We start from the raw sequence: 22,084 nt of genomic DNA on the forward strand, positions 1-22,084 counted from the left end.
TTTAGAAAATGTAAATGAATAAAACAAAAATCATGTTGCCTTAATTGTTCATTGTACATGTTAAATGGGTGCAAGTAGCTGAAAACCATTATTTTAATCTAAAATAATGAAATCAATATGCCGTCCTTTTGCATCAAATAGGGTTTCCCGGTTTATAAATATCATGGGATTCCACTCAACAAGCACCTGTGGCATAAAGTGATTATAAATATAATGCTGTAATTATTTTTTATAGATCATTGTTTACAAAACATTATTAAATAAAAGTATTGTAACAGGTTTGTAAATGGTTATATAAATGTCTCAAAACTTCACCGTTCTTGCATTTGTAGGAGTAAGAAACGAACAATAATCTGGTTTAATGCACATTTGTAAACCTTTAATGTAATATTGGAGGAGTATTATATTATGGATTTTAAGTTCGGTATTTGTTAATGATCAAACTTTGTCACACAGCATTGTAGTTTAACCAAGCATATTATTCATCAGTTTGAACCCCACGTTGAATTCTTCTGCTGAATATCTCTGGGGTGATATTAACCTTAAAAAACAAAGTCAATCTTTCCTCCATTGTTTCCCATTTTTCTTTGTCAAATTCAATTCTTTCAACAGACCTTCCCACCAGAGACCAAATATAAAAATCACACCACTTTCTACAGACTGCCATCTGTCCTTGCACTTGGCAATAATAAATATGACTTTTTTTTAATCTAATCACACCATTTTTGAGATAACAAAAAAAGTCTTTGTCCTTTGCAGCCATTTCAGTTACATTTCTGTATTTATATGGACATTTTATTTTAAGAAATCCATTTTTTTCTTCACAATGGGAGCAAGACACCAGACCATCAGGACTTCACCAAGGTGCGGATATTTAGTTGACACCACAAAACCACATTCACTAACAGTAAGTCCAGGATGACATTCCCTTAAGTCTTTTAAATAAAATCTTCGTGCAGCTGGCTCATGTGAAATTCCCCAACGAACATTTTCAGACGTGAAGGATGTGTATCCCAACACAGAGTTCATTAAAGATTTCGACGCTTGAAGTTCTTTTCTAGACACAATTTGTCCAAAATTAGAAGATGTTATTCTGTCTTTCCTTGCTTCAAACTAATTTAAACTTTTTGACTGTTTTTCTGTTTTCATTTGAATTTGTTCAGCCTCCTCAGATGTCACACTTAATTTTTCAAAATAATCATCAAACACTTTTTGACAATTCTCACTTGACATGTCTACACAATCTCTAAACATGAAAGGAGGTTCTGGTAATCCCAGGTTTTCCTTAGCCCTGTTGGATGGTTGTTTAAATTTGTCAATGGTATGTTCATGTGTAAGTAGAAATCCAGCATGAGGATTACACTGTTTAAGTTTATTGCCAAACCTTAATATGTCAACTGGTTCAACACTTATCGATGGCGAATCAGCACATGAGGAAGTCCTTACATTTGGAAATATTGTGTTGTTATTCTTGTCATTGAATTTCTGTTTCTTGAAGATAAGTTCACTTGCCTTTTTTGGACTCAGTTTTCTGGACCTTGGTTGATTCCATAGACATTGTTTTGATGTTGAAGCATTAGTCCCTTCTTTCTTTTTCTCTGTAATGTTGATGAGACCATACATGAGAGCTGCAATATGATTGCATGCCTCCCCTTCACTGAAAATACAAAATGAATAATTTTAAATTAAACAAGACAACAACGTTTTTATTGATCACTGAAAAGCTATAAGGCAAACACATTTTCAGCAGCCATTATAATAACAAGGGCTGTTTGCAAAACATGCATGCCCCCCATATGGGCTGTCCGTTGTAGTAGCAGCCATTGTGTGAATACGTTTTTTGTCACTGTGACCTTGACCTTTGACCTAGTGACCTGAAAATCGATAGGGGTCATCTGCGAGTCATGATCAATGTACCTATGAAGTGTCATGATCCTAGGCAAAAGCGTTCTTGAGTTATCATCCGGAAACAATTTTACTGTTTCGGGTCACCGTGACCTTTGACCTAGTGACCTGAAAATCAATATGGGTCATCTGTGAGTCATGATCAATGTACCTATGAAGTTCCATGATCCTAGGCATTAGCGTTCTTGAGTTATCATCCAGAAACCTTTTAACTATTTCGGGTCACCGTGACCTTGACCTTTGACCTAGTGACCTCAAAATCAATAGTGGTCATCTGCGAGTCATGATCAATCTACCCATGAAGTTTCATGATCCTAGGCATATGCGTTCTTGAGTTATCATCCGAAAACCATTTTACTATTTCGGGTCACCGTGACCTTGACCTTTGACCTAGTGACCTGAAAATCAATAGGGGTCATCTGTGAGTCATGATCTATCTATTGATGAAGTTTTATGATCCTGGGCATATGTGCTCTTGAGTTATCATCCGGAAACCATTTTACTATTTCGGGTCACCGTGACCTTGACCTTTGACCTAGTGACCTCAAAATCTTTAGGGGTCATTTGCGAGTCATGATCAATCTACCTATGAAGTTTCGTGATCCTAGGCGTATGCGTTCTTGAGTTATCATCCGGAAAACATTTTACTATTTCGGGTAACTGTGACCTTGACCTTTGACCTAGTGACCTCAAAATCAATAGGGGTCATCTGCGAGTTATGATCAGTGTACCTATGAAGTTTCATGATCCTAGGCCCAAGCGTTCTTGAGTTATCATCCGGAAACCACCTGATGGACGGACGGACCGACCGACAGACATGTGCAAAGCAATATACCCCCTCTTCTTCTAAGGGGGGCATAATTACCTTATGTAAGCTAAAATAATATTGACAATGTTTTGCAACTTTGGCTTTCCTTACTTTTCATAGAAAACTACTTACAAACAACTTAAATAATATGTTAACATTTTATTATTCTGTCAAATTATAATTATTTACAAAAATGTATGTTTTATTTTCATACAAATATGGTATAGTGACTGTGATATATAATGGAAGATATTGCTTCTTTATGTCATGCTTAAGCAATCCACTGCAAAAACAAAATGTCAACAAATTAAAGTAATCTTATTTCATTTTCTTTGAGGCCAAACTAAAAAATATGTCTGGTCCAGACGAATCTGGGTCGTTTCGCCCTAATTCCCGTTCGCCCCTGAGTTGTTTCGCCCTAATTCGCACTCGCCCTGGGTTGTTTTGCACTAATTCCTGGGTTGTTTCGCCCTAGTTTTTAAACACACAAACTACATACAACACTATAGGGCGAAAATCTTGAGATCTAAAGATGCAAACTGGCTTAAAGTTTATAAAAACAATATAATGCCTCTATAATATCTTCTTTAAATGATTCTGTGCTAGTAATTAGCCAATCATCTGATCACACGTCTTCTGATCTAAGTTTGTTTGATAATTGTAATTGGTCCCGACATTATTTTAATTGGCAAATCAACGCATCATACCTCTGCCAAACTAATTAATGGTAATACTTAGTTTGTAACATAATGTATCATTATATTCCGTTTATTAATTGCAATTAAAATAAAACGGATAATTGCGCAATCATCACATTTGTAATAATACAATAATCTTAATTTCTCATATATAATAAACAAATAGTAAGAAAGAATCATTTGCAAAACCATAATATTACATAACAATTAAATAAGGGCGAAACAACCAAGGGCGAAACAAACTGAGACCGGTCCAGGCTACCTACCCTATTTTTTATTTACCCTAATTATTTTATTTCATTTTAAGGTACACATTATGTCGGGTATGAAAATTATTGTATTTTTAATCAAATTATGCCCAGAAACACTGGTCAAGAGTTGAAACTGCATGTAATTTATAGAAAATCATTAGAAAAAGCAATACATACCCAGCTTCACAATCACACCCAGCAGCATGAACATTTCCAGTGACTTTGGACAAACAAGCCCAAGAACAGTAGTCCTTTTTTGTTCTCCTTCTGTGTGGGGATGGACATAACCATGCATAATGGTCCTGTTTATTTCATGGAACATAACAGAATGTACATGTCCATCTGAATAAAACACTTTTGCCTTCAACTGTCGTTTGGCACCAATTGGCTTGCCATCATAAGTCCTCTGATTATTGAGCACAAGGTAATTATACAAATCATTGTCTGACAAATAGGGAATGAGATTTACATCACTGCTCCATCCACTTGTAATCGATTTCACTTCTGGTAACTTCTCACCTAAAGGGGTCAATAATCTGCTTCTCGCTCGTTCTGTAGCCAATTTTCATCCTGCAAACGCAGAACTCCCAACGGTTACTTCCCGATTTCAAAACTACCATTTACCCTTTCTATCAGTTCTTTCTTCGATCCAGATACAGGCAACTCGTGCTGACGTAAATGTTGTTGTAACTGAGCACAATTAGCTTTGATTACATCGAAATCTTTATCAATGTTGTCCATCGCTTTCAATTTAGAAGCCATCTTTAATAATTTTGCTCACCGGAAGTAGACGAAAAAGTAACGGCAACTCTTGTGTATACTTTTCAAGGAAGAGAAATCATGTTACCGAAAGGGACTATATGTTGTCTATTTCATAGGTTATTAATTAGTTTGAGTCAATTAGAGATTTTCCAGTTTAAATGAAAAAGTACATGTTATAAAATGGTGAATAAATCAAAACAAGGCTGGTGACACTATATTTTTATTTCATGTTTCATATAGTATTTGTATATAGTACTTGAATAATATGATTATAGGTGCTACCTAATTTACGGGCAAAAGCTTTTTAAGTTTTTTTGATAACCATGTATTTTTAATAAATATATGGACATAATTGTGTTCAAAATATTATAATTGTTGCAATAATTAAGTAATGCATCCAAAAAAATCAATCTTAAAACGAGTTACATGTTCCTAGCTTAAAGATCTAGCATCTTATATATTTTTTGTTTTCTATCCACAGGAATTTAAAGCTGGTTCGGTGTCTGTGGTATAGTGGATGGGGTGTCTGCTAACTGGCTTAGTCACTGGGAGGTCTCTGTATTGATCCCTTAAGTGGGAGCATTCTTAATATAACCCTAAAGACATACTATGGCATACCATTTGGGTTGAAAGTCAAGAAGACCTACAAGGTAAAAAGAGAAATGTACAATAATTGTATGTTGACATACAAATATAAAATATACTTCGAAGTATATATTTGTATGTCAAAGTACAATTTGTACTTCGACATACATGTTTGTACTTCGACGTACACATTTTCTGAACAGCCAATCAAAACACTTGTCTCTTGAGCCGCTTTTCCTTCAGATTTATTCATAATAAATGTTTATAATCTCTTTTTTAATTGAGGACAAACTGAATAAAAATATCAGAATGGCAAAAAAAAAACACATAGAAGTTTCAAGTATTTAATGCAGTGAAATAGATTATATACAATTTTGAAGAAGATTCAATTGTTACCTTTTAAAAATTAAAATTATTCAGCATATTGTGAGTATTTATTGATCATGCGGAGCGGAGTATCACGACCGTCCAGCACATTACTGTGTAGGAAATTCCCAACGGAAACCAAACAGTTACCAAACATTAACGGGATAAATAATGTATAATAACATATAATTTATATTTAAGTTGGTTGTTGTTACTTAGTTCTCAATTATAATTCATAAATAAACCATTTTTTTTAAATAAAATATACCAAGACCAGGAGCTCTCAACGGGACAGTTCTTCCCTCAATACCGTAGGTTTCCACGTATAGCGCGCAGTGTTTTACCTCCAAAATTCAAATTAAAAAGCTGGTGCGGGCTATACATTGATGCAACGCTATCCTGGCTGCTAAATTGGTAAAAAATATGTTGTGTAATCGTAAATAATCAAAATGGTCGCTATGTTTTTTTTCAAGAAAACTACCACCCTATAATCGTACAGACTGAGGGGCCATTGTCGAAACAACAAGAAGTCGCTACTGGTAGATATGAATGCGGTAGAAGAAGTTTTGGTCAAAAATAAATGTGTTTGAATAAACTTGCGGACATTTCTTTGTTTGTGTTTTTACACTTCTTTATTGATGAATTCCGATGGGGATTGTTGTAGACATTCCGGAGAACAGGCAAGGGTAGGTGCGAATGAGGTCTTTTTTGCGGGTAACGGTAGGTGTGAAAGGGGGTCATTTTGCACTTCGTAATTGGCAGATGATATTGAGTAATATGTGCCACGACTTGTTAAGACGCTAATCAACATTTGAGACACTAATTGACACTTGAGAACGTGAAGATATGCAATTGCATTTTGTGTGTATAAATAATGAATGTTCAACAGTGGTGTACCTCAACAACTGTATCCCTGTCTCCCATAAGACATTCAAATTTACCGGTAATGCTTTCCCCGAGGAAAAATCACACGATGTACCCTAATTGTTATTTTCTCATGTTTTTCATGAAATGCACGTGGACTGTTAATCTTTTGCTAGAAAATTACAAAATTGTCAGAAAAGTATAGTGCTATGCAACCCATGCTTCTAATCATAATGACGAATACTATTTTGAATGCTTAATTAAGCTTTCCATTGACCCAGATTATTGGATTGTGTAATAGTAAAATGGCGGCCATTTTCGGTCCGATTTGATGGTTTTATTGTCTTTAAATACTTTTTTCTCCATTTTTGCATTTAAAAAGCAGCCTGCGCGCTATACACGGGAGCGCGCTATACGTGGAAACCTACGGTATCTGCTGCAGATGAATACCAAAAATGCACCGCTCGCGACCGGAATTAGGGAATACACACCGGATGCTGGATTTCAGTATTGATATTTTCGCAGTGGTGACCTCCCTTTAAATTTAAGACCTCTAAACAATGCTGGGGTTAATTATTTTAACAAAGAAGGTTTTTTAAATATATATTTTTATAATTTGATGAGGATAATAATAAAAATAAGGTGCAGAATTGAACGAATAAAATAAATTCGAGACTAATCTTATTTGATTAATTGCGTCGGGATTTAGGCAATACATTTTAGACGGGTTATATTTCTGAACATTACGGTTGGAAGAAGTGAACGCGAAATTTAGTATAGCAGTCTTTGGTAATTGGTCATTCCTGTAACTGTGTTAGGCCGGGAAACAGGAAAACAGGAAGAAAAACAAAAAATCGCATTTGGTGTTGAAAAACATATAATACAATAACAGAGTACGATTCGCTACACAATAATCACTACCATGATGTATTTTTTCTTGAGGAATGCATCTACGTGTCATGTAGCGTTTGTCGAAGTGCCTATGTTGCTCCAGCGGTCTTTGATTTTCCATTGCGAAAATAGATGATGGCAGGAATTATTTGACTTGATAGCCTATAAGGTAATGTCTTTCTGTGTTTCAGAAAATTGATACAAATAAACGGTCAATGCCTTTCGGGCTTTTGCCCGTATAAATTGTTAACAAAATCTATTTGGTGGAAAAAAAATCAGCAAAACTGCAGCAACACCCCTTAAGTATTGTGCTTTTGTTGAAATCTCACTGCAAAAACCTGGGGGTGTTTGAGGTCGGGTAAATGACATTTTCTTAGAAGTTGCAATACATATATTTTTATTCCAATGTCCAAAAGAAGCCATGTTCATATTTAAATTAAAACTAGGCTTGCAAAATCCAAAATAAAGCAAAGAAAGGAAAAAATGCTATAACATTTGGCCGGTTTCATTATGTGTCTCTATGGCACATTATGGGTCTCTATGGCAGCATTGGCATTTGATTTAGTGTTAAATACCTCAAGCATAAATTAAACGTATTCGAAGGCGTCAGCCAATTGAACGCCTATTTGTGTTCTGAAGCAACCCACTAGTAGTTTTATCAATTAGAAAAGTAAGAGAATGTTACCTTTTCATCTTGAAACTGTTTATTTGATTGTAAGATTGGTAGATGATTTCCCGCAAAAGGTTATAAATTAACCTCCTTTTGAAGAACGTTGCCACTCTGGATCAGCAGACGATTTATTTCATAAATTTACGGAGGAATCCGAGATAGCCCATGTATCAGGTCATAATACACTAAATAGTTTTCCTATATAATTCAATATAAAAGCGACAACTTTGAGCGAAAATAAATGCAACATTTTGCACATAGAGACCCCCATAACCATACCTTTTCTTAAAGGCCATTCTAAGCGGAATTGATTTATGCAATAAAAAAGATATGTCATGTACAATGCAAGAAAGAACTTGACACAAATCAAAATCGACTGTTTTTGCAACTTTTTTTTCGGCCGTTTCTTAGTGGAATGTAACCTTTTCTAGTGCAATGGTTTACTATAGTCTTCAAGTGTATAATATTTCAGGGATTCAGTAGTGAACACCTATTCATGCCCTACCATTATCTCCGCAAGATAACACCCGAATAATGGTAAAAAGTGTAAAACATGCCTTCCTGTCAACTATGATATTTTTTTTAGAGAGTACAGCCCTGCATGAAGCGATCATTTAGTGTATTGTAACCTATAAGACAACGTTTACTGTTAACATCGCGGAAAATAAGCACTTCTCGATACTTATAAACCTATTTTCTATGTGCATGCCAATTTTCAGACCGATCTTTCACGTAGAAATGCTTGAAAATGCATTTTATTATAACGCCTGATAAGCCATGTGGCTTTCGCGTTCGGAGCTTTGATTTATAACGGGCGTTCATGCGTAAAACGATTACCCTAAATAATTACAATCGGTCAAAATATTGGAATATTGTTACAAGCTATGTAGAAAAAGAAGTAAACAACTATTCAAACGTGTTCATGAGCTCTTTCAGCACAAATTGTTGCGATTTGAGATGCTCAAGGCGAGTTTTTGTACGTTTTTTTTTCTTATTTTCCTCTGAAAACGTATTTTTTCTTAAAAACTCACAATGCTCCTTAAATTCGTGAAACAAACGCATTTATTCCGTGAAATTTGCCAAAACGCGTCATATCCCACTAAAAAAATGATGATTTTCTGTTAATACAGTGCCTTTGTGACTAGGCCTGGTTTTGCGTTTAGGTCATAATACACTAAATAGTTTTCCTATATAATTCAATGTAAAAGCGACAACTTTGAGCGAAAATAAATGCAACATTTTGCACATAGAGACCCCCATAACCATACCTTTTCTTAAAGGCCATTCTAAGCGGAATTGATTAATGCAATAAAAAAGATATGTCATGTACAATGCAAGAAAGAACTTGACACAAATCAAAATCGACTGTTTTTGCAACTTTTTTTTCGGCCGTTTCTTAGTGGAATGTAACCTTTTCTAGTGCAATGGTTTACTTTAGTCTTCAAGTGTATCATATTTCAGGGATTCAGTAGTGAACACCTATTTATGCCCTACCATTATCTCCGCAAGATAACACCCGAATAATGGTAAAAAATTGTAAAACATTCCTTCCTGTCAACTATGATATTTTTTTAGAGAGTACAGCCCTGCATGAAGCGATCATTTAGTGTATTGTAACCATCACGATTGGAACGTTGCTTACATCTTTAACAAGTAATAATTTTTACGTCGAGACGGCAAGTTGAGTCGGTCTCAACTGAAATGATATTTAAAGGGATCTTTTCACAGATTTTGGCATGTATTAAAGTTAATCATTAAATGCTTTATATTGATCAATTTAAACATTGGATCTAAAAAGCTGCAATAAAAAACAAGAATAAAATTTTAAAAAAAGAAAAAGTAACCCTCAACAGAGCTCGAACCACTGACACCAGGAGTAAAAGTCTAAGGCTTAGTGCTCATAAAATGAATGATGTATTTTATACTTCATATAGCAATCCTCGTAGTGTCACATAATATAACGACAACAACAGAACTATCCAAATCAGTAAATCGTTTCGCGTTGCAACGCTTTATTATTTTCATGTTTGTAAATCGTCAAAAGATGCAAATAATGAATTTTTAGAGCATGTAAAATGTTCAGTATTACAGTTTCCTCACAAATATCATAACTACAACGAACATTTGCGTATCTGCAACCATTTTTTGTAATTTGTCAAATAACCAAAACGTGAAAATGCCCCTTTAATAGTATAATACATGTATAGGTATGTTTAATTAAATGGTGACTGTTTATTACGCCACATTTGTCGTGTATTTACATCGTATATACTCATGTTCAGTGATACCTGCTATTCATCTTAAAATCGGTGTATGTTGAATTTTGCCTCGCTCTGGAAAAACTGGTCTTGATTCAAGTGCGAAAAGCGACGTCCCAGATTAGCCTGTGCAGTCGGTCTGTGATTAGCCTGTGCGGGATTATCTAGAACGAAACTTTACGCACATGCATTAAGCCCCGTTTACCCACAGCGCGGCGCAATTGAAATGGCCGTTTTCAAAAAAGTTTGGGACGTGCGGAATACGCAGCATACCGATTTAATGCAACGGCATTATGATGTAAGTACTCTAAAGGATATATGCTACAAATACACAACTATACCAAATCGTTATTTATTGTCCGATTTCCTATGCGGTTTGTTAGCATGTTGCTCGGTTAACATTTTCTGTTTCAAAGCTTATGTTTAGTGTGTTCACGAGCTGGTGCTTTATGTAAACCGATTCTTAACACACACACACAAATAAAATATAAAAAAAACTGGAAAACTGGACCTCATGCACGGGCTTCCAGTATCGTCCCGTGTAAGTACGTGTGGGCTTCCGTTTAATAGAATTTTTCGTTTAAATGAAGTCTCTTTTGAGCAAACATCCAATTTAGGAGGAAATTCGGAACGAGTCTCAAATAAACCCTTAATTACTCTGTCTTATAAAAACATAACGGCTAATATGAGGTGCAATTTTATATTTAGCCCACAACATGATGAAAACTTTCCTAAAAATAACGTACACGTGAGATATTGTTTTAATTCGTATTGAATTCCTGAAATAACATCATCATTTAGGTTGATTTGAAATTATTAAATCTTTTCAAAAATGTAACGTGCGTGTTTTGTGTAAATGTAATTTAAATGAGTTGTTAGAATAATAATTATTTTTATTTTACATAGCTTAATATTACATTGTTATAATTTGAATTTATTTGTGTTTAGACAATCGTCTACGTCTACGTCTACGCATTCGCCATCGTATGTATGAGAATAAATTGGTAGAAAGACGATTATTATTTTTGCGCGTGAACAAGCACTGACGATAAAGTTATATATATTAGGGCGAATTTTGATTTAAATTGAGTTCATACAATAAAAACAAAATGTTCAAAAGAGATATTGAGTAAAGATATGTTTTTAATCACACTGAATAGAAATGTTTGAGTATCAGGACGCAACAAACATGTTTTTAAATCCAATGAGCACGTGTTATGTGTTGATAATAACGTGAATGTTCTTAGGATGTAAGGTTTTATTGTTATTTCAAAAGATGTTTATTTCAAGTTGGAACAGTGTATGCAGACCTTTCAAATATACCGATGGGTCGAGAATGTAGAATTATTTTTTGTGAATTAGAAGACAAGTTTTTAATTTACTTATTAAGTCAGTTTTTATTTTTATTGACATAGGCATTTATTTTTTAAACAATTCAGTAGACAATATTAAAATTCCGTCAATTATAAAAAATGATTGATGCAGTATGGCATCATCAAACATATAGAAAGTACACACAACTGTTTTGCCTGTACATAGGGACCTTCTTACAGACTGATAATTTAATTGAAAGATTTGCATTGAAGCGTAGTGTACTTGTTAGCTTGTAGTTATTTTTTATCCATGAAGAATTTTACCATTTTATTTTTTTATTACTAAAAATCATTTTTCAGTTTGTCAAAGTTATTGTCAAATCTATACTACATCATTGGAATAGCTAAATAACATGTAAAAGAACTTTAAACACACAATAAACAACTAACACTTTTGTTCTGAAACTCAAAAGCAACTTGTAACACTAAAATACATTTAAGATTAAACAAAAAATAAATAAAAAATGCATTATTACATGCGATGATTTTATTAGATTGCATAGAGTTTTGAAGTCAACAGTATTTGCCTGTTATTTCCTATGCGTGTAATGAAATTGAGCTGCGTTCTTGGAAAACGGGGCTTAATGCATTTGCGTAAGGGGGTCGCCCAAAATAAGCGTGTGTTGTCCGCGCAGGTTAATCAGGGACGACACGTTTTGTTTGTACGTAGTTTTCGTTTAAAGGAAGTCTCTCCTAAACGAAAATCCAGTCATGATGTTATGTGTCGTGTCTGATGAGACTGTGCGGACTACACAGGCTGATCTTGCATGAGACATTTCGCACATGCATTAAAAACAGTTGTCACACAACGAGGCTTAATTATTGATTCCATTTAAGATCACGTGTAAGCGAATAAAGACTCCGAAGAAAGCGTGAAATCTGTCCTGAAGTCACTGACAAGGTATAGTATATTCATTGTCACTCGTGTCTTTAATTATCAACATTTATTAACAGTAAAGCTGCCTATGTAAGTTATTCAACATAAAATGTGCGATTTTGTCCTAGAAATTTAACAAATATCGTTAAGGCGATTTGTTGGATTCGCAGCGTATGAGACATATGTGTAAGCTATAACACGAAACAAAAATATATGCATACAGTGGCGAAGTGAATAATGTGTCCGCGATCGGGAGGTCACGGGTTCTAGACCTACTGTGGGATCGTGCTTTAGATTTCCCAAATAAACACCAAATATTGGTTCTAGTCCCAGGAAGCGGACTTGAGAGCGTTTCAATTAAGCCTTATGCTTTCTATGCAATCGAGCTAAATGAATATTTTTAACTAATACATACATACGCATATTCAAACACATTTTTCCATTTCATTCAAAAACACAAGAATCAGCAAAGGAACCTGGAAATTTGTTTTCCAATTCGCTGCGAGACGGAGGTTCCCTTTATGCCGACGGTATGACTACAGCCTTCTCCGGCGCCATTTCCGGCGGCGGCAGTGGATCGGATACGATTACTCTCAATGCAGCGAATCGAATAATTGAGAACATTATGGCGACACCAATAAACTTCTCGTGGAAACCCTCGAGAAGTTGATCAACCTCCGAGACGTCGTGAAAAATAGACAACAGCGCAATGGAAGTCGGGCGAACGCGGAACTGAATTCAGAACGAGTCGGCATGGAAAATGAACAGTCACAAGCAAAAGGCCAAAAATCGGAACCGGCTGTTGCTGAGCGCGACTTCCATAACAAAAACTGCTTCAAGCTTGGGCAGATCTGCGGCTTCTAACGAGACTCCTGCTCCGCGCGCGATACAAAATGCTGCTCAAACGCACCGCTGTGCTGCATCGGGCTTTCCGGCGGCGGAAATTTCCTCCTAAGTGACAGTTACGGGAACTGCGTGCCGATCTACGACTCCTACACGTGCGAAGAGGATGCAGATGATGTACAAAGATTGGCAGCGTTAAGCGGCCGTTGCACCGGACATGACACAATTTATAGGTGTAGGCGCCTGCTAGCGCGGGCTGTTGTGTTTTTATCATAAGCTCGTTTAACAACGTTGTTCTTCGCGTGCGTTAGTTTGTTCGGGGATATTTCAAGAAGAATACTGTATATGATTTGTGATCACTTACTATTTAATGTAGAATGTTCATTATGATTTTGTTGTTTGAACTATTATTAAATGAGTGCCTTAGTATTTATCTTACTACACATACGCAGGATGCATAGATTCAGTACAATCGTCATTATTCTGTGACATCGTGATTACTCGTGTGACATCGTGATTACTCGTGTGACACCGTGATTACCCGTGTGACATCGTGATTACTCGTGTGACATCGTGATTACTCGTGTGACACCGTGATTACTTATGCGACATGGTGATTACTCGTGTGAATCGTGATTTCTCGTTCTACATCGTGATTAATCTTGTTAAATCGTGATTATTCTTTGTCATGAATTTTCATTAATTTCGTGGGTTAACCGATTTTCAATTTGAAGACCACAACGAACAATTAGTTCTTGTTAGGTTTTATTGTTTGTTTTGAATGGGGGGGGGGGGGGGGGGGCACAGTTCAATGAATTTACGAGTCCACAAATTTGTAAGTTTTTCATCCACGAGTTTTATTTATAATTTGATTTTTATTTAATTTGCTTTAACGCTCTGCACGATTTAGAAACCTCTCATTTAACAAAAGTGTACAAAAAACAAACAGCCGATTAAAATGTGTATACTTAAATTCCCCTTTTAATGCACATTTCATATACAAAAGTACTTTTAACGTCGCTTACAGTCATTTTTAATGTGTATTTTATTTGAAGTCATGTTTATTATTCCCATGTGTGTCGTATGTCATATTTAACTCCGATGTTTACAAGTACGTTGAGTGTCCATCAAGTTAATAAAATACTTTAACGAAAAAAAAAGTTTTATCCCGATACCTAAATGAAATCACGACTATTATTGATGATGCTGATTCTGTAAAAAGTAAGCCTCGATCTGGGAACACAGGATTTATGCATGTTCGTAAAGTGTTCTGGGAACACGGGGTTTAAAGGGGCCTTTTCACAGATTTTGGCATTTTTTAACTTATTCATTAAATGCTTTATATCGATAAATGTAAACATTGGATCGTAAAAGCTCCAGTAAAAAATCAAGAATAAAATTAAAAAAAGGAAAAGAATATTGCCCGGACCAGGTTTCGAACCAGTGACCCCTGGAGTCCTGCCAGAGTCCTGAAGTAAAAACGCTTTAGCCTACTGAGCTATTCCGCCGAGTACATATGCATGAAGTATTTTATACCTTATATAAGCAATCTTCGTAGTTTCACAAAATTTAACGACACAAACAGAACTCTCCAAATTATTCAATCGTTTCGCGTTGCAACGCTTTATAATTTTTAGGTTTTTAAATCGTCAAAAGATGCATATAATGGCTATATAAGACCATGGTAAATGTTCAGTATTACTGTTTCCTCACAAATATCATAACTAAAACGAAAATTTGCGAATCTGAAACAACTTTTTTCAATTTTGTCAATTTACCAAAGCGTGAAAAGATCCCTTTAATACATGTTCGTAAAGTGTTCTGGGAACACAGGATTTAATGCATGCTCGTAAAGTGTTCTGGGAACACGGACATGAGTTAATGCATGTTCGTTAAGTGGTCTGGTAACACGGGGTTTAATGAATGTTCTTAGAGTGGTCTTGGAACACGGAGTTACATGCATGTTCTTAAAGTGTTCTGGGAACACGGGGTTTAATACATGTTCGTAAAGTGTTCTGGGAACACAGGATTTAATGCATGTTCGTAAAGTGTTCTGGGAACACAGGATTTAATGCTTGTTCGTTAAGTGTTCTGGGAACACGGACATGAGTTAATGCATGTTCGTAAAGTGGTCTGGTAACACGGAGTTTAATGAATGTTCGTAGAGTGGTCTTGGAACACAGAGTTAAATGCATGTTCGTAAAGTGTTCTGGGAACACGGGGTTTAATACATGTTCGTTAAGTGTTCTGGGAACACAAGAGTAAATGCATGTTCGTAAAGTGGTTTGGTAACACGGGGTTTACTGAATATTCGTAGAGTGGTCTGGGAACACGGAGTTTTATGCATGTTCGTAAAGTGTTCTGGGAACACGGGGTATAATGCATGTTCGTAAAGTGGTCTGGGAACACAGGATTTAATGCATGTTCGTAAAGTGGTCTGGTAACACGGGGTTTACTGAATGTTCGTAGAGTGATCTGGCAACACGGGGTTACATGCATGTTCTTAAAGTGTTCTGGGAACACGGGGTTTAATACATGTTCGTAAAGTGTTCTGGGAACACAGGATTTAATGCATGTTCGTAAAGTGCTCTGGGAACACAGGATTTAATGCTTGTTCGTAAAGTGTTCTGGGAACACGGACATGAGTTAATGCATGTTCGTAAAGTGTTCTGGGAACTCGGGGTTGACTGCATGTTCGTAAAGTGGTCTGGGAACACGGGGTTTAAGGCGTGCTCGTTAAGTGTTCTTGGAACACGGGTTTTACTGCAAATTCGTAAAGTGTTCTGGTAACACGAGGTCTAAAAAATGTTCGTTAAGTGTTCTGGAAACAAGGGGGTTTGATGCATGTTCGTATAGTGGTCTGGGAACACGGGGTATAATGCATGTTTGTAAAGTGTCGTCAGAAGCAACACTTTCCGTTTTTAATGTTCTTTTCGTCCGAAGGAAGTCTTTTTTTAACGAAGACCATGTATTAGAGGAAACTGTCATCCTTGATAAGCGGATCTGACGATAATAGACTAATTTAATACAAGTATAAAGTATATTTTATCCAAGCTCGGTTTCATTTGTTGAATATGAAGCAAGAACATGAAGCATACTTGTACCAAGTAAATATTCTTTCCTTCATTATACTAATACATGGAAAATTCATTCGAATATTTAAACGTGCTGGTTAATAGGAAAAGGGTCCAGAATTCCGTATGTTCAAATGTAATTTTTCAGTGTATGTTGCATCAGTTGACACGTTTTTAACCACATCTGAAAAGTAAAACAATCAACAAACATCCTTAGCTAATGGCAAAATTGTCATTATAGTCCGCGTATCTAAATCACTTTGCTTTTTATTCGTTAAATGACGGCTAATAAACTAGTCAGGCGATAATGTTGAGCTGACCGGTGACGTCGGCTATCCAGCCGTAATAAGCTTGCACGGAAGCAGTGACGCTAGGGACAACAGGCAGTTTCCGAAACCGAAACGGATTATTTCTGTAGCTCCCAACTTCCAGTCCACAGCCGACACAACAGCGGACCGACAGAATCACCCCGTATAGGTCAGACAGTTTGGTTTACCATGTTTTATTTAAACAACAAAGATAGAAACAACAACAATATTTATTCCGTAAAAATAACAAACTCATAGCCTACAACCGAGCTACTATGTCGAAATCACAATCGTATTTTACAATGTTTGGTGACATTTGCGTTACGATTCTGATAATTCTTAAATAGCCTGTTTTCATTGGTCCGCATGCATACAATTAGTTTTTCATGATCTTATTTTTGATAAACTTAATATGTGGTACATTCTGATCTGATTCTTTACGAGAGTGTGTCATCACACCAGGATGTCGTTACACTGTAGAACGGTTTTATATTCATGTTATAGAAATTGTAAGTTGGAAATGAGCAGTCTCACTAATAATGACGAATATCCCCCTCCCCCCCCCCCACACCTAACAACCGCATTTAAAACGCGCAAGGGTATCGAACGTTGTTACAACCATGTTAAACAAATTGTCATGTACGAGATCGGCAGTCTCAATCATGAAGCAAATACTTTCCCAAATTTTCACTTGCGAAGCTTACACGAAAAAGCTTCGCATTATGCGTCAAATAAACACTAGCCCCTTTTTCGGCGTAAGCTGTATTAAGCCAGCTTTTCACCCTGACTTGACCTTTGTAAGTGTCCAATAATACTCAAATAAAATTTCCCGCGGCTGGGTACGAATGAATACACTTCATTTATTCCATTGGCTGATTTGAGTATAACACCAGAACATTGGAAACATATCCGCGTCTTTGTAACACTGTTTTACTGCATGAAACAATTTTATCTCTAATGAAAAGGCTCAATAGATAGAACAGTTTTACAATCAATTTTCCAAATAAATACAGTTTGTGCGTTCACCTTTTATTTTCAGAGAATTACCAGCGCAAAAGCGGCCATTTGTGAAAGTCAGAGTTTATATACAGTTCATCACCGGAGTTCGAGAAGGGGTTGCGATCATTGTGTTACACCGGTCTTACTGACAATAACGTAGTGACTGTAATGCATTGCATTCAATCCGCAAGGTATCAAGGTCAGTTTGCGGTCAGTTGCAGAAATCTTTATATAAACGCCGTCTCGTAAACTTTGTGCACTTGAAGTCTGTTTTGATCAGAAAGATACTAAATAAAGATATTCGGCGATATTATTGTGGTATGTCAATCATCGATTTTTAATATGGTTTCAACATTTGCATGATAAGGACCAATTTTGATAAAAATAATTAGAAATTTTTATCCATTTAGACCAGTTTATTAAGCATGAGCACAATAATTCACTATACTATAATTATTCAATTAAATAAGATTCGAGTATTGCCGGCTGACCAATATGCACTCGTTTATTTTCATGTTGTGTTTTTCTATTCTGTAAATATAGATATCTGAGCAATAATATCACATAAAGCAAAATAAGCCACGAAATCTGGCGCAACACCCCTTAATTGATTTGCTTATGATGTAGCTAAAAACGGGGCAGAAAAAAGGCATCCGCTACTTTTTATCTCATGGAGATAACTTTTGATCGTTCATAAACATCGACCACAATCAACGCCGTATATCTTTTTTAAAGATATTTCTTGTTACATTTGAAGCTATTTCTGGCCGCAGTTTCACTTACAGACCTTACACGGAAAAGCCTTAAGGTATTGATAAACCACTAGCTCCAGTTCTCAGTCGTACTTTCGAAGCACGTGGGCGCTTCCGGTCCCTCACTGGCGATGCAGACGACTTCACTGCGGAAATTGTAGTAGCCGTCCTCTTGAAGCCACGTGGTTCGGCAGATTTTGGTTAGCACGAGATGCACGCGTTTCAGTTGAAGTTGCCACGCAGGCGCCATGGACGAAAACGGGTCTGAAAAAGATTTGTGTTTTTATAATATCTCAAACAATTTTAACACGGTTACGAGGAAATTGGAAAATAATTTTAGAATGAAGTAATAGAATAATGTTTAACAAGATGGAATGGTTTACACTACCGGTGCGCCTCTTATGTCACATGCGAACATTTTCGTAACACCCCTAAATGTACATTAATGTAGATTGATGGAGTTGCCTTAATAAAAATGAGCCTCGCTCTGGGAAAACAGGGATAAATGAAAAGTGTCGTCCCAGATTAGCCTGGGCAGTCCGCATATTAATCCATCTAGACTGGATTTTCGTTGAGAAGAGACTTATTTAAAAAATACATTCCATTAAAGTGGAAAGTGTCGTCCCATGATTAGCCTGTGCGGACAGTGTACGCAAATACATTAATCCTCGTTTTCACAGGGCGAGGCTCACATACATTCATCATAATCATACAAGTAAGTGTTACTTTAATGGAACTGTAAATAGGGCAAGTGTACTTGACTTGTCGCACCTTTATATATACATTTTTTATGGTTTCAGCTGTTAAGTTTGAATGACTTAAATAAGTTCATTCCAAATGGCATAGTACATGTATTGTGAATCATCCAAACGTGAACAGTTATCAAGCCGTTTCGCAGAAGAAAATAACGCGCATATTTTAAACAAGTGTATCCGTTTCAAACTGAGAACGTTATGATGATGGTGATGATGATGGTGATGATGATGATGATGATGATGAAGCTGATTATGATGATGATGATGATGATGATGATGATGATGATGATGATGATGATCATGATGATGATGATGATGATGATGATGATGATGATGATGATGGTGATGATGATGATGATGATGATGATGATGATGATGATGATGATGATGATGATGATGATGATGATGATGATGATGATGACGATGATTATTATAATCATGGTATTCATAGTGCTGCTGATGATTATAATGATAATAAGCATCATAAAGAGTTCTATTTTGGCGATAATAACGCTGTTGTTTAAAATGTATGGTTTTTCCTCAACGATAATTACGTTACGCCATCCTTAAATGAAACCAATTTACGATCTCACCATCAAGGATGTCTTCGGTCGCTCCGTGCCCAGTAACGTAAAATTCGGCATCAACGTAAGCATCATAAACGGTCGACACTGACGTCACATGCGCAACGCCGCTAACCGGAAGTAGCGGCGATGAAAAGGCACACCGGGCAGTTGTAGTTGGAGAGGAAGGCCGGATATTCCAGTCGCAGTATCGCGATTTCGTTCGCCGGGTAGGGTTCGCCTATGTATCCAGTCTCTTTAAACAATATAGATATGCGTGATAGTAGTAACGCGTGTACGGATGTAGTTTTATAAAAAGGCATTTACATAATGACTCTTATAAATGATAGTTAAATAATAACCTTTTAGTTAAGCGCTTAGATATAAAGCTCTTTTAGCTGTATTTATAAGACAGCTTTTTTTTGCAATAAATAAGCGACTTACATTGCAAAATGTATCATTCACATTGTGTTTATATATTATACGTATTTTTTTAATTACTTAACAACTCAATTTGTGCAGGCGTTTAATGATTAATTAATCAGGAAAATCTTCAACAAAAGCACACATTATTTTAAACTTTAGTCGACGCTTTTGATGTTTTTTATTTATTTAAAGGACATGAATAAAATTAATACATTAATTTAATATAAATGAATCATTGCACAGTTAATGTATGATTGTCGTTTTCAATTTACTTGACTGTCATGAAATGTGAAGCGGATGCGTTATATCCCGTTATATCAAAATGGCGACGTCCATGCCGAGACATGTTTTTTCCGCCGTTTATACCCTTTATTTCGTTTGTTTAATTTTTTAAAATGACGCTCACTTTCCAGCTATATAAGTAAACATGTGTGTGTTTTGCATATCTACACTTCATGGGCATAGCATATTTTAAGTTCCAATTTAATCTACTGAGACATTTCCAGACCGAACTTATAACATTTCATGCGGAATAAAACTAATTGATATATAATCAGGTTGATTTTTGTTTACGCGTTTGCGTTTTGTGATAATTCTGGGCAAAGTATGGGGTGAATTCCTCAATCGTTTTAAACCACAAATGTATGTAGTGATTTTTCAAAAGCAGTCACATCCACTGTATTCATTCGTTTATGTTTAATGTATTGTATGCATTTCCTCTACTTGTAAATAAGCATCCCGTTTGTAATAACGGGGCTTAATGCACGTGTGTAAAGTGATGTCCATATTAGCCGCCCACACAGTAGGACGGAACTTACCACTGAGTCTTGATTTTGGTTTAGAAGAGACTTCCTTTATATCGAACAATTCCATATTAAAGGAGAGTGTCGTCCCTGATTAGCCTGTAATCCCCTTTTTGCAATAGTGAGGATCATATGAATATGTCATTTGCATTAAATGAATGAATTGCGCACAACTATATACTCATTATGATACTGGAGTTTCATTTCTCATATATATCTAATGGATGTTGCATTATATTGAGAACCTACGTCTCATAGATTTAAAGCCATACAACATATTTCATTACTTTATTACTTTGATATATTCCATTTCAGGTTTCAAAATTAATAAGCAATCCGGCATTCTGCATACACAAGATATATGACCGATACAGGGAATCTAGATGAACAAATATGACTATCAAGAAACTTTGAATAATAACATATAGTATGCAAGATTATATAATGCAGGTGTGCGTTATGGCATGCAATTCTACAGCAGCTAGACGATTTACATTCTCTCATCTACCAGAAATGTTGCACTGAGTTTTAAGCTTTAGAACATTTGTGAACGGCTCATTAATATTACTTAAAGCAACATTAACACATTGAATCGCAAAGTAACAATTATGATTTGACATTCGGATTAACATTACCGTTTGAGTTTATGAGATTGACACATGGGAAAATGCTAATATTTAAAATCATCAGATTTAAATTATAACAAACACTGACGAATAACAAATTCAGTTACAAGTCATGTACATAACTCTTCAAAGCGTTTAAATAACTGACACATAACATTTTAAAGGAGCTTTAACTTTTTAGTAATGAATCAAACAAGCATTCTCATTACGTTAAACGATTGTTAACAAATAGTAAATATGTAATATATTATGAAACATTGTAAAGTATCAAATTCATTGTCTAGCGTACTAGTAATAATGTTTTCCATCTTAAGCATATATACATTTCCGAAAAAAAATTACCTCAACGAAAAGTTCTGATATATGCTTGCGCTATCAATAAATGTTAGGATATTAATAGACAAGATAAACGTTTTAGTAATATCACAACTGGATAATTTTTATAAGACATTTGTCATTGACAGATATTTGAATAATCCAGCGCTTCACTATTTTTTTCGGAACACAACAAGAAGCGGGAATGTATCGGCCGGCTAAGATTCGCATTCCGAGTGATAGACTAACAGTTTCCTTTCGTCGCAATAACGCCAGCAGAGAAGCCGAATACATTATTAAATCAAAGCGCTG

At 35.7% G+C, this 22,084-nt stretch overlaps 2 protein-coding genes across 2 annotated transcripts in view; both read right to left on the reverse strand.

The window, feature by feature from the left end:
* Positions 1 to 18,534, reverse strand: part of LOC127865097 (midasin-like) — a gene marked incomplete at its 3' end in the record, with an annotated part of 61,253 nt that extends 42,719 nt beyond the window's left edge. The window contains exons 1-2 of the mRNA XM_052404998.1: positions 18,378 to 18,534; positions 3,840 to 4,106 (exon numbers count right to left, since the gene is read on the reverse strand). Coding sequence (XP_052260958.1) covers positions 3,840 to 4,106; positions 18,378 to 18,534 — 424 coding nt within the window. The remainder of the gene's footprint in view (positions 1 to 3,839; positions 4,107 to 18,377) is intronic.
* The window catches only part of LOC127864275 (uncharacterized), a 254,509-nt gene that overhangs the window by 146,660 nt on the left and 85,765 nt on the right, over positions 1 to 22,084 (reverse strand). The window lies entirely within an intron of this gene.

The sequence above is a fragment of the Dreissena polymorpha genome, chromosome 1 (assembly GCF_020536995.1).
Source record: "Dreissena polymorpha isolate Duluth1 chromosome 1, UMN_Dpol_1.0, whole genome shotgun sequence".
Taxonomy (NCBI): domain Eukaryota; kingdom Metazoa; phylum Mollusca; class Bivalvia; order Myida; family Dreissenidae; genus Dreissena; species Dreissena polymorpha.